Consider the following 13991-nt stretch of genomic DNA (forward strand, 5'->3'; position numbering starts at 1 on the left):
GCTCTTGTGATGCAGGCCGTCTAACTTGTCTGCAGGGTTTCGATGAGGGAGACGTATGTACAAATGTTTTCATTAAATGCTTACTTAAGCGGTCGATGTGGGCGTAATAATCCACGTCAGGTAATGATTTGTCACAAGCGTGCTCATCATGTAAGCCACTCCTGTGCGTGAAGAGCATAATTACCTTTTGCCAGCCCGACTATGCACTTCCCACTCAACTCCGTTGTTTCTCCATTCTCTAAAGCCTTCGCTATCTACAATGACAGCAAAGAAAAATTAGCCAAATGACTACTCCTGGATTCAGGGCGCACTTTTTGCCACGGTGCTTGTGACATGGCCCAGCGGTAGCACGTTCACAGCATATGGCAGAGGTTTGTGGTTCAAAACAGGCAGACTGCCCTGATTAATACTGCAGGGTGTATTAACCAAATAATACTATGGGCCATCTGCTTCACAGTGGATGTTAAACATCCCCTAATGTGATTTGAAAAAGAGTAGGCCATTATGGAGTACTTCGATGGTACAGATAACCCACATTACTCCATTAGGCTTACAGCAACGTTACCCACTGACTCTGGACAGTGAACAGGACCCTCGTGAAAAAGAAGCGTTGTAATAATGATAATAACAATTACCTGCTGCTCCGTAATGGATTTTGCTGTGTCCCTCGCCACCAACTCCTGCACCAGCTCCGTGCGCACGGCACCCGGCCACAGCGAGACGTAGGCCACGTTGTATTTGCGAAGCTCCACCGCACAGTCGGCAGCCAGGCGGTCACACTGCCACGGGGTCACAGGGGTCACAGAGACGCATTTCAGTGCATGCCAGGCACAACATGGATTTGTACCATGCATAACCGCCATTGCATGTGAAAAACGCTAAGTGTATGTGGCCAGGCCCTGTGCATCTCTTATCACTGATGAATGGTGGTCACACCAACTCCCCTGCGTAAGGAATTAGGTTGTTAACGATTGACGACTTTGTGCCGGCCACTGGCACAGGTTTCAGGAGTAAAGAACGTGATAGTCGCTGCAGTTAAATAAAAACCCTCATACGCTTACAATCCGGCATGTAATGACACGCCCCCTTCTTTGCAATTTGATAAACTATTACGATTCAATGCAGGCACCAAAACTTTTTGTTTACATGGCAGTGAACTTAGGGCCTCTAGTGGCTGTAGGGGTCATGTAAACTTATTACAAGCAGCAACACGCGAGTTAGAAATTATTGCACGCACGAATCCATGCGTGTGTCGTGAACGCAAGATTCGATTGTAATCAATGGACTGTGGTTAAGCAACTTTGTATTTAATGCGTGCACCTTTGCGTGTTATCGCTTAATCCAACACTCGTTTAAATACACACTAAAGCTGTAGCTGCCAACCTTCTATTATGCCACTCGGCATCGTTAAACCCTAAAAAAATTGTAAACCACCCTACAGTAATGAAATCGGTGTCATGTGGACAATACAATCGCATCTCAGAATCAGAATATTTATTAATACTGGAGGAATCCGATGAGCTATAAAGGTCTTCTTCACAGATGTCCAGTAGGGTCAGGTCAGAACGTTACAACAACAAACAATACAAAAACATGATAGGAGTGAAAAGTATTGGAAAGGTAAGCAAATCACGAAGAAAAATCCGCGGAGCACTTACCGGGCCACCAGGGGTGCCACAGACCACAGGGTGGGTGCCACCGCTCTAGAGCTGAACTATAAACTATTTTTATTATAAACTATTGAACCGTGGCTTGTGGGCAAATACGGCAATGACGGTACCACAAATCAGTGCAACCAACCGCACAGTGAACAGCTTGTCTGGAAGAGACGTAAAGCCTGGACTGACTTCAGCACACAGCCTCATCAGCAGTCGGGCTCACCCAAACTTATTTTCTTTTTTATGTTATCTATTTTTGTTTTTTACCAGGTAAGGCTCAATTAGCTAGAGAGCTCTTTTTTGGAAGCGACGTGGCCACAAATGATAGTTCAATTAAGTGGCTTATAATGCGGAACTTTATAGCAGCCAAATATTCTTAAACACTTATTTCTAAATGTGGAGGGAAAAACCGGAGGATTCGGAGAAATATCCAGGCAACCACAGGGAGAGAGTCACGCACAACTCCAATCATACAGCAGGCACCAGGGTCGGTATCAAACCCACAACCTCCTGCATTCTGGGTGAGGTAGTTAACATCTCGCCACAAAGCTGCCGGGGGACACTCACGGCTGCCTTGCCGACTCCGTAGGGCACACTGAGATGGTACCGAAGGCCACCAATGGACGAGATGACGACAATGAGCCCCTGTCCCAGTTCCACCATCATCTGGCTTGCGTACACCGAGCATAGGTAGTGTCCCCTGGAGCCCGCACACACGTGGGCGCGCGCACAATCATGCGAGTCATTTCACACAAGTTTCCCACTTCAAACACAAGGTTTTTATAGATATTTTTTTTCGAGAACCAGCATAAACTATACAATGGAAAGCTCTCAAACACTGCACAAGGTATGTTCATATTTCTGGATTCATCTAAAAACGGATCCCCTAGCTTTATTTAATGAAAAATAACATTGCGTTATGCAGAAACGAGTTTCATTATGATCTCAAAACGCAGGTTCAATGTATTTTAGGAGGAAATTGCAGCAGACCGGTCTACAGAGGTTATGCTTTGACGCGGCTGTATGTCTCCTGCAATGATCAAAACGCAAAATTATTTGTGGTGCCGTCAGCGCCTCGGTCTGTGCAGCGTGAAATTCAAAACACCTTTTGTTATGCAACGTGCAGAGAGCCTGAACGCAAAGTTTGTACATCAAAGGGCATTTGTTTGTTTTGGAGTTAAATTCACACCACCGTTATGTTTATAACACATTTCTACACGCTGCGAAACACCGTGCAAACTATTGTGCATTAAAGCCATTGCTGTGCATTACATTGGAAGGGTTTCTATGCTGCAAAATGGGGCATTAAAGTTATTGACGATATCCATGACTTGAAATGTATTACTGTAAAATGGAATGTTTTGTTTTAGCTGCGCCAAAGATTTGGCGTGCTTTCCTGACTCACAATGGTTTAATTAACAAGAGTACGCACGATTCATAAACATTAGCACGCACAATTCATAAACAATGGTACAAACAATTTTTGAGATAAAGTACCGTATTTTCCCGCATATAGCCCGCATATGCATATAACCCGCAGACGCATATACCCCGCAAAAATAGCGTTTTGTGTAAAACAAATTTCAGATAGCCCGCACCTCCATATACCCCGCAGGGTCTTGTTTTGTTTGTAAAAAGTGGTATACCCCGCGGGTTATATGCGGGAAAATACGTTATTACATTTTTTTACATGAAACAAGCAATTATGAACCCTGCGGTATTAGCAGGCATATGTCATACAGCAATGTTTAATTAGGCATGGAACGCGTCCATGAGGACAGAACACCGAGATGGAGCGATGATGTCAGTAAATGTGAAGGTGCTACATACACATACAGTGAGGGAAAAAAGTATTTGATCCCCTGCTGATTTTGTACGTTTGCCCACTGACAAAGAAATGATCAGTCTATAATTTTAATGGTAGGTTTATTTGAACAGTGAGAGACAGAATAAAAACAAAAAAATCCAGAAAAATGCATGTCAAAAATGTTATTAATTGATTTGCATTTAAATGAGGGAAATAAGTATTTGACCCCCTCTCAATCAGAAAGATTTTTGGCTCCCAGGTGTCTTTTATACAGGTAACGAGCTGAGATTAGGAGCACGCTCTTAAAGGGAGTGCTCCTAATCTCAGCTTGTTACCTGTATAAAAGGCACCTGTCCACAGAAGCAATCAATCAATCAGATTCCAAACTCTCCACCATAGTCAAGACCAAAGAGCTCTCCAAGGATGCCAGGGGCAAGATTGTAGACCTACAAAAGGCTGGAATGGGCTACAAGACCATTGCCAAGCAGCTTGGTGAGAAGGTGACAACAGTTGGTGCCATTATTCGCAAATGGAAGAAACACAAAAGAACTGTCAATCTCCCTCGGCCTGAAGCTCCATGCAAGATCTCACCTCGTGGACTTGCAACGATCATGAGAACGGTGAGGAATCAGCCCAGAACTACACGGGAGGATATTGTCAATGATCTCAAGGCAGCTGGGACCATTGTCACCAAGAAAACAATTGGTAACACACTACGCCGTAAAGGACTGAAATCCTGCAGCGCCCGCAAGGTCCCCCTGCTCAAGAAAGCACATATACATGCCCGTCTGAAGTTTGCCAATGAACATCTGAATGATTCAGAGGACAACTGGGTGAAAGTGTTGTGGTTAGATGAGACCAAAATGGAGCTCTTTGGCATCAACTCAACTCGCCGTGTTTGGAGGAGGAGGAATCCTGCCTATGACCCCAAGTATACCATCCCCACCGTCAAACATGGAGGTGGAAAAATTATGCTTTGGGGGTGTTTTTCTGCTAAGGGGACAGGACAACTTCACCGCATCAAAGGGACAATGGACGGGGCCATGTACCGTTAAATCTTGGGTGAGAACCTCCTTCCGTCAGCCAGGGCATTGAAAATGGGTCGTGGATGGGTATTCCAGTATGACAATGACCCAAAACACACGTCCAAGGCAACAAAGGAGTGGCTCAAGAAGAAGCACATTAAGCTCCTGGAGTGGCCTAGCCAGTCTCCAGACCTTAATCCCATAGAAAATCTGTGGAGGGAGCTGAAGGTTCGAGTTGCCAAACGTCAGCCTCGAAATCTTAATGACTTGGAGAAGATCTGCAAAGAGGAGTGGGACAAAATCCCTCCTGAGATGTGTGCAAACCTGGTGGCCAATTACAAGGAACGTCTGACCTCTGTGATTGCCAAAAAGGGTTTTGCCACCAAGTACTAAGTCATGTTTTGCAGAGGGGTCAAATACTTATTTCCCTCATTAAAATGCAAATCATTTATAACATTTTTGACATGCGTTTTTCTGGATTTTTTTTGTTGTTATTCTGTCTCTCACTGTTCAAATAAACCTACCATTAAAGTTAAAGACTGATCATTACTTTGTCAGTTGGCAAATGTACAAAATCAGCAGGGGATCAAATACTTTTTTCCCTCACTGTAGATCACAGGAACAAGAGAGTTGGTGGAGGCTCGGGGAGGCCTTTGACCAGCAGTGGATTGAACGTCCCAGAGTGTGCCGACTCACACATGACCTCTGTGGGCTCTTTGTGATTACCAGACTATTCGTGAGGCCTGCACTCGGTACCTTTGGCCACCGTGTGTTCTACAAAGAGCACTGTCCACTCATGCTGCCCCTCCCCTCTTAAAGTGCTAAACGTTCCCACAATGAAAAACATGTTCCCATACCGAGTCCTGTGTCTCCGAGTCCGAGTGTCTGTGTGTCTCTGTGTGTCCTTGTCTCGTTGTCTGTGGTGTCCCATGCTGCGTGTGTTCAACGCAGGTACTGCCCATGCACATTCTTTTATCACAGTGCATTTTAATTCTTAAAATAAAAATTGCGGTTAACTCAAGATTAATAGGATAGGTATGATCTCGGTCATTCTTCCAAATGACTCATTCTGGCATGTGGAGGTCTCACCTAGTTAAACAAAATAAACCTGAAAACTTGACCAATATAATCCCAGATTGCTCTCCCCAGACCACTGCTTTCATAACTAAAAATGATCAGCGTCGTTGAATGAGAATATAAGTGGTGTGGCATGACGTCACTACTGTGTCGAGTCAGTACACACATGACGTCACTGATATGTTGGGTCTGTACACACATGACGTCACTGCCATGTTGGGTCTGTACACACATGACGCCACTGCCTGTTCGGTATGGAGGCTGTTTACGAGTGCCACAGGGTTGTGTCAGGCCGTGGCACTCTGAGTGACCCCGGCTGGACGCGTGACCGGATCCAGGTGGGGGCCAGGGGCCCTGGGGGACCCTGGGGGTCACGTGGTAGGGGAGTGGAGCCTTCTATCGTGGGTTCGAGAAGGGGGGCGTGGCCAGGGTGTGGCCAGCCACGCCAGGGGGGCTTATAAGCTGGCTCAGCACAGAGAGCTGGGCTGTTCATGCCTGGGATGAAGACGTCTCATGAAGAATCTGAAGAAAGAAGCCTCCAGTCATCGTGGCCAAGCAGAAGCCCTCCTGGCTTGGCCACACCAAGTAGTACCCGAGTGTTAGCGAGAGTAGGACGGTGGTCACTACCTTATGTGTAGGGTGTGTTGTAGTTGTGTTGCAGTTGTGTTAAATAAATAAGTGTTGCCTCCACACGAGTGTGTGCGCCTCTGTCGAACCATTACATAAGTAACAAGACGAATAAGCAGACAATACGCCTACTTCACGTTTGTACCTTTTTAACACATCTCATCAGCCACAAGGCCCATTTTGGAACACATAACCTCTGCAGCATTGGCTCAATACGAGCAAATCCTAAACTGGTTTCTAGGAACCATATCTAAACAGGGGGTACATGCTGGGTCCTATCTGTCGGCATCTGGAAGTTCTTCAACATTGGCGCTGCAGTGGCCGAGATTTAAACTACCTCGCCTGGTATGCAAGGAGGTTGTAGGTTCCTTCCCGACCCTGACACCTGTATATTTGGAGCTTGCATGTTCTCCCCGTGGTTTCGTGGATTTTTCTCCAGGTCCTCCAGTTTTTCCCCTCCACATTTAGAAATGTGCGTTTAGGGTATTTAGTTGCTATAAATTTCCACACGATAAACCATTTCCTTGACCTAACATTTGTGGTCAGGTCGCTTCTGAAAAAGAGCTATATAGCTCATTGAGCTTTACCTGGTAAAATCCAATTTTTGGTAAAAAAAATACGTTTGTGTGAGCCCGATGAGACAGTGGTGCACTGAATTCAGTCCAGGCTTTCCATCTCCTCCAGTCAAGCTGTTCGCTGTGCAGTCGGCATGTTGCACTGAATTGTGGCACCATCATGGCCACACCACCGTATTTGCCCATGAGCCATGGCCTAAACAGCAGGGAACTGTAACGCATCTCTTCTGACAATGGCAATTGGCCAGTCGGCCCCAACGACTTACAAATGTAATGCTGCTCCGAAGCAAACCAACTAAACAATTACACATGCTAGCGCTGTGTACACACACCTCTACACTACTTAAAAAACAGTTTAACGTATTGTTCGTTGCATCCATGCAAACCCAGTAGAATAGTTTATTTAGTACCACACAACGAAACGAAATAAATGTACTCAGTTATTGTTAAAGGTTTCGGTTTTACATAGCAGGGATAATCATGCTCTAACCTATGAGTGGCGGTGCTTGTTTAATCATACCCTTCACTCGCACCAGCTACTGCCGAGTCACGTGCATGCCTTCATTGCTTCTTAAACCGACCATTGACAACTCTCTCTCCGCTGAGGCCTTCCAAAATCCCCAGTCAGCTGACCTGATTCGAACCTAGCACCTCAGCACTGCTAGCTCTGATCTGCCCGGCTACAATAATAAGAACATTGTAATATTTAAACCACAGAGTTGGAATGGTATACACACCTCAGACCAGTGTTGTTGATGTCATCCCAGTCTGTGGCAGGCTGCTCCCAAAATGGCTTTCCAATGCCGATGAAAAGCGTCTTTGGCATTCACATTCGGGACGGGAAATGCAACAAAGACAATCTGCATATGACACTAATACTTTTGTTAGTGTTCATTTACACCGAATGAGGCTCAACAATTGAATTACATATACGAGTATGGAAAGTTGTAGGTTTGCATTTGGCTAAGAATTTGCATCACAACCCTTGGGCACTCACTTTGACGCCGGCGTATGCGTTGTTGACCAAGATGTCAAGTCGGCCCTTCTGCTCGCGCCGCACACGCTCAAACAGCGCTCGCACTTCCTCCTCCTTGGTGGAGTCGCAGGACACGGGGACGCAGCGTCCACCACGCGCTTCCACCTGCCAGAGACACGGAGAGTGGGACAAAGCCAATGGCAAACACGCGCCGTGTCATCACACACCCCACCCCCATGCCAGCCAACACACACTGTGCCGTCAAACACCCCTGAGTTTATCCTCGATTAGTTTTGTGGACTAGGAGCTATTTTCACAAACCTCTTCCACTGCAAATTTGCTTATACTCGAATAGCACCACCCACCCACTTCAATGGAGATAAGTTCCACTGCAGGTGTAGTGATGTAAATGGAGTCACTATGGCGAGTGGAACTGTGCGTCTTGGCCCTCTCTTTGGCACCAGAGTAGGTATGGCATGGAAGCGGGCCCGAGAGAGCATGGTTCGGATGACGGTCAGAGAGAGGGCATGTGAGGAAGTGACAGTCTGGGTGACCCCGAGAGGGCAAGTGACAGGGACAGGGTAGCGAGGGGGCCCAAAGGGTGGCTTGAGGGACACGTGATGCTCGGTCGAGAACCTTCTGGTGAGATCCAGAAGGGGGCGTGGCCGAGGGCGGAGCGAGGCCACACTCGGAAGCATAAAGCAGAGGTCCCGAGATCAATCGCGGCTGCCTGTTAGAATGGAACCCGTCGGTGCTACGTTTCTTCGATCCTCGGTCTTAGGTCTGTACGCTCGGCATCTGGGGTCAGGCAGTGTGTGACTGAATGACCCGGTTATGTAGTTACCCCGTTGTGGTCTAGTTAATAGTGGTAGTTATCACCTAAATATAGAACCCGTTATTATGTTAAAGTAGTAGCCCTGTTCGGGCCGTGTAATAAACGTGTTGCTTCCAAGTTCTAGTGTGTGCCTCCGTGAAGAACACTACACAGGTAAACACATGTCGATATAAACGATGTCATCATCACTGCCTGCATGACATGCCACGATGCCAAACAAAGCAACAGTCAGCCACTCGCGACCAAGGCAGCGCCATCACCTCCTCGGCGGCTTGCCGCAGCGTCTCCTGGTTGCGCCCCGTGATGTAGACCGTGGCCCCTGCCTCCGCCAGCTGCAGGGCAATGCCTTTGCCGATGCCGCGAGACGCGCCCGTCACAATGCACACTTGTCCACTCAGGGAGCCCGCCATCACGAGCAGTACTGCGCACACACAGACGCACACACACCCGGGGAGAAACTACGCCAATAAATCATGACCATGCCAGCGTGATATCATTGTGACTAATGGTTGCACCACAAGCCTTCTGAGATTGACCACTGTTTTTTACACTGAAACTTGGGTGGTGCAATGCACCATTAGTGCCACAAATGTAGCGGCACGGCACGGCGGTTGCTCGTTCGCTGCTCGTTGCGGAGGTTCGTGGTTCAAATCCAACAGGCCACCCTGATTATTACTGCTTTGTGCATTAAGACTATAATAGACATCTTCTGCTTTGCAGTGGACGTCAAAGAACCCGGGATATAATTTGAAGGATAGCAGGCCATTCTGTGCTGGCGTCACGGTTGAAACTGGCATTGTTTTAAAAACTGCTCGCAAATGATCTCATTGGGAAGCTTAGCAATCTGTGCACTACTGCAAAACAAAATGGCAAACAAAACGGCAGGACCCTTCGAAAAAAAAAGTATTGAGACTCAGCAAGGCTGTCAGGTGGCCGTGTGGCCTATGGGGCCGTGTGGATAAGGGGCCGCAGTGCCAAGGTGGCCATGCTGCATTGCTGAATTTGAAACCTAGGGTCACCACCACCCTGATTAACCCGGGGGGGGGGGGGGGGGGTCCCAAAGCGTTGTGAGGTACTGGTCTCAGACTAGCCAACAATGACTGCACACACATAAACAACCAGCGTATAGAATGTTTGTTCACTCAATTCGACTTCTTCTGTTCTGAGAACTAAACGTTGCTTTGCTATGATTTGCACGACACGCACGCTTCGCAGAACATATAAATCAGGGTTGTTTAAGCAATAACCAGCAAACCGGTAACCATTTTCGCAATAAATTGCCAGTTCCCAAAGTCAGTAATCGGTAACCATTTCCAATGGAATACAATCGATCTTCTATTATCGGGCACGCAATTATCCAGCTTCCAAATTAATCCGGTGGTCCTGGACCTATCCAGCAAAACCGCTCCAAAGGCTGTACCAGTCCAGTGATCGTCAAACCCATCATGTTGTTGAAACAGCATAGTAGGTACAGTACATCACGCCATGCAGAGTCGTCGAGATTAAAGTGGTAAGTGCAGGATACTTATTTTTGTCTATTTGTATTATTTGTGCCAATTTCATAGAGTAAACACATTAAAAACACACAAAAAACACAACACCTAAAACATGTTATGCAATAATATGCAAACACAAGCTATTTAAAATGTGATCATCCAGCGTTTTTTAAACTCCGACACCCCTCTTCCCCCTGAAGCTGCGGATAATCGATGGTCGACTGTATTTAGTGATAAACAACAACCGCCATTCACCACTAAGTGGCAGTGACGTCACCACGACGCTTGTGCCAGGCCATGTGCACCTTGAGGCCACGTGAAGTGTCGAACGCCCGCGGGCAGGTCACGGGGCAGACCCAGGTGCCACGGGTCGACTGAGATGACTGGCTGGTGCACCACCTGTGCCCCCTACTGTGCCAACCTGCTGTCCTTTAGCCACCCGGCGCTCCGCTCGTTGTTGTGAGCATCGCTCTTCCGCCCTCCGTTGTTGTTGGAGGGCGACTGCCTCCAACTGCCCAATAGCGTCCTTCACGAGCCTCCTCCACAGAGGCCGATCTTGACACCGCTGGTACCAATCATCGGCAAGTCCACTCAGCTCCACGTCATCCTGTACCACATCACTCCATCTCTTCTCTAGTCCGTGCCGCGCCCATTTAGCCCCCTCGATCCGGCCGAACAAAAGCTGTTTCGGCATGCGGTGGCTGGGCATGCAGGCTATATGACCCAGCCAACGCAGCCTTGCCTGGCGGAGGAGCTCACCGATGGGACCTTGCCCAGATCTTTCAAGGATTTGTGAGCTCCTCACACAATCCAGCCTGGTTAAACCCAAGATGGATCGTAGGCAGGCCAGCCTAAATGTTTCCAACCGGCGAAGATGCTCCATTAAGGCGGTCCATGTTTTGCAAGCGTAGAGAAGGAAGGGAATGACCGTGGCCGAGAAGACCTGAAGCTTAGTGCAGAGCGACAGAACAGGTAGCTTCCACACAGCGTTACACAACCGATGAAAAGATATTGCCGCTCGACTGATTCGGAGTGAGACCTCTGCTGTTAAACTGGAGACGGTCATAAGCACACTGCCCAGGTATGGGAAACTCTCCTGTCTCTCCACAACTACCCCATCACCGATTGGGAGTTGTGGGGGTGGAGTGTCCGATGGTACAAAATACCCAGGCAGGTGTTTAATTTTGGTGGGGCTGATGGCAAGGCCCCATCTCTTAGTGGCACGCTCCAGTCTCAGCAGCAGCGTCTCCAACTCCTCCTCTGAATGAGCAGCTATTACCAAATCATCGGCATACTTAACATGGTTGAGCAATAGGGAGCCATCCCTTGACCGCACCAGGTCATCGATCAGCCTCCCATTATATCTGTACCAAATGGCGATTCCCCCGGTACAGCTATTGAAGGCTTCACGAACTACGTGGTCAAAATAGATGTTAAATAATGTGGGAGCCAGAGGACATCCCTGTCGCACCCCAAGGTGTACAGGGAATGGCTCTGACACCCGGCCACGTAGTTTTACCCGGGCCCGCTCACCATCATGAAGGTCCTTAATGATCGTGAGCAGAGGGTCAGGGACTCCAAAAGCACGAAGAACAACCCAGAGGCCAGGCCTTCTGATGGTATCATATAGGCCTTGACCAGGTCAATAAAGCAGAGATGTACAGTGAGGGAAAAAAAGTATTTGATCCCCTGCTGATTTTTTACGTTTGCCCACTGACAAAGAAATGATCAGTCTATAATTTTAATGGTAGGTTTATTTGAACAGTGACAGACAGAATAAGAAAAAAATCCAGAAAAATGCATGTCAAAAATGTTATAAATTGATTCGCATTTTAATTAGGGAAATAAGTATTTGATCCCGCAATACATGACTTAGCACTTGGTGGCAAAACCCTTGCTGGCAATCACAGAGGTCAGACGTTTCTTGTAGTTGGCCACCAGGTTTGCACACATCTCAGGAGGGATTTTGTCCACTCCTCTTTGCAGATCTTCTCCAAATCATTATGGTTTCGAGGCTGACGTTTGGCAACTCGAACCTTCAGCATCCTCCACAGATTTTCTATGGGATTAAGGTCTGGAGACTGGCTAGGCCACTCCAGGACCTTAATGTGCTTCTTCTTTAACCACTCCTTTGTTGCCTCGGCCGTGTATTTTGGGTCATTGTCATGCTGGAATACCCATCCACGAACCATTTTCAATGCCCTGGCTGAGGGAAGGAGGTTCTCACCCAATATTTGACGGTACATGGCCCCGTTCATCGTCCCTTTGATGCGGTGAAGTTGTCCTGTCCCCTAAGCAGAAATATACCTCCAAAGCATAATGTTTCCACCTCCATGTTTGACGGTGGGGATGGTGTTCTTGGGGTCATAGGCAGCATTCCTCCTCCTCCAAACACGGCGAGTTGAGTTGATGCCAAAGAGCTCCATTTTGGTCTCATCTGACCACAACACTTTCACCCAGTTGTCCTCTGAATCATTCAGATGTTCATTGGCAAACTTCATACGGGCATGTATATGTGCTTTCTTGAGCAGGGGGACCTTGCGGGCACTGCAGGATTTCAGTCCTTCATGGCGTAGTGTGTTAATTGTTTTCTTGGTGGCTATGGTCCCAGGTGACTTGAGATCATTGACAAGATCCTCCTGTGTAATTCTGGGCTGATTCCTCACCGTTGTCACGATAATTGCAACTCTTGCATGGAGCCCCAGGCCAAGGGAGATTGACAGTTCTTTTTGTGTTTCTTCCATTTGCGAATTATCGCACCAACTGTTGTCACCTTCTCACCAACCTGCTTGGCAATGGTCTTGTAGCCCATTCCAGCCTTGTGTAGGTCTACAATCTTGTCCGGACATCCTTGGAAAACTCTTTGGTCTTGGCCATGGTGGAGAATTTGGAATCTGATTGATTGCTTCTGTGCACAGGTGTCTTTTATACAGGTAACAAGCTGAGATTAGGAGCACTCCCTTTAAGAGTGTGCTCCTAATCTCAGCTCGTTACCTGTATAAAAGACACCTGGGAGCCAAAAGTCTTTCTGATTGAGAGGGGGTCAAATACTTATTTCCCTCATTATAATGCAAATCAATTTATAACATTTTTGACATGCGTTTTTCTGCATTTTTTGTTGTTATTCTGTCTCTCACTGTTCAAATAAACCGACCATTAAAATTATAGACTGATCATTTCTTTGTCAGTGGGCAAACGTACAAAATCAGCAGGGGATCAAATACTTTTTTCCCTCACTGTAGGTCTTGTTGGAATTCCCTACACCTCTGCTGTAGCAGACGGACAGAAAATATGGCATCTGTGCAGGACCGCCCTTTCCTGAAACCGCATTGGGACTCAGCAAACCTCTCCTCAGCGTGCCTGGCGATGTTGAATAATCCTTGCCAGGACCTTTCCCGGCACACTGAGGAGTGAGATGACCCTGTAGTTGTTACAGTCTGTGCGGTCCCTTTTCTTAAAGAGGGGGACCATCAGGGCATCCTTCCAATCCTGTGGGACCCGACCAGTGGTCCAGACTGTTGTTATGATGTCATATAGGGCAGTCTGTGCACAAACGCCACCCTCCCTCAGCATTTCGCTTGGGAGATCATCTCTGCCCGCTGCCTTTCCTGGTCTCAGACTCTGGATCGCCTTCAGTACTTCCTCAACAGATGGTACTTCAGCCAGCCACTCACAGGGGGTGACTTCTCCCAATATTTGAGGCACCGCAGCCTCAGCAGGGTCATCCTCACTTTGTGCCACGATGTTTTCCTGGCTGAGTGATTTTCCCTCCCCCAGGACCTCACAGAAATGCTCAGCAAATCTGCAAACCTGTTCCTGGGGTCGGAGATTGGATCACCGTTTTTTCCTCTAATGATGGTAAAAGGTGTGGCCTGCAGGTTACTTTTTGATGGAGTTAAATAGAGATTGGTGATC

At 47.5% G+C, this 13991-nt stretch overlaps 1 protein-coding gene across 2 annotated transcripts in view; it reads right to left on the bottom strand.

The window, feature by feature from the left end:
• Nucleotides 1-13991, bottom strand: part of DHRS1 (dehydrogenase/reductase 1) — a 114691-nt gene that overhangs the window by 77990 nt on the left and 22710 nt on the right. The window contains exons 2-7 of one of the 2 annotated variants that reach the window (XM_032957486.2): nt 8841-9001; nt 7767-7910; nt 7507-7586; nt 2226-2358; nt 636-779; nt 185-254 (exon numbers count right to left, since the gene is read on the bottom strand). In XM_032957486.2, the coding sequence (XP_032813377.2) occupies nt 185-254; nt 636-779; nt 2226-2358; nt 7507-7586; nt 7767-7910; nt 8841-8990 (721 nt within the window). In that variant the 5' untranslated portion in view covers nt 8991-9001. Of the gene's footprint in view, nt 1-184; nt 255-635; nt 780-2225; nt 2359-7506; nt 7587-7766; nt 7911-8840; nt 9039-13991 lie in introns of both variants that reach the window. The other variant, XM_032957487.2, reaches the window with a different exon arrangement.

This window comes from Petromyzon marinus, chromosome 20, assembly GCF_048934315.1.
Source record: "Petromyzon marinus isolate PM22_M1 ecotype Great Lakes invasive population chromosome 20, UKy_Petmar_22M1.pri1.0, whole genome shotgun sequence".
Taxonomy (NCBI): domain Eukaryota; kingdom Metazoa; phylum Chordata; class Hyperoartia; order Petromyzontiformes; family Petromyzontidae; genus Petromyzon; species Petromyzon marinus.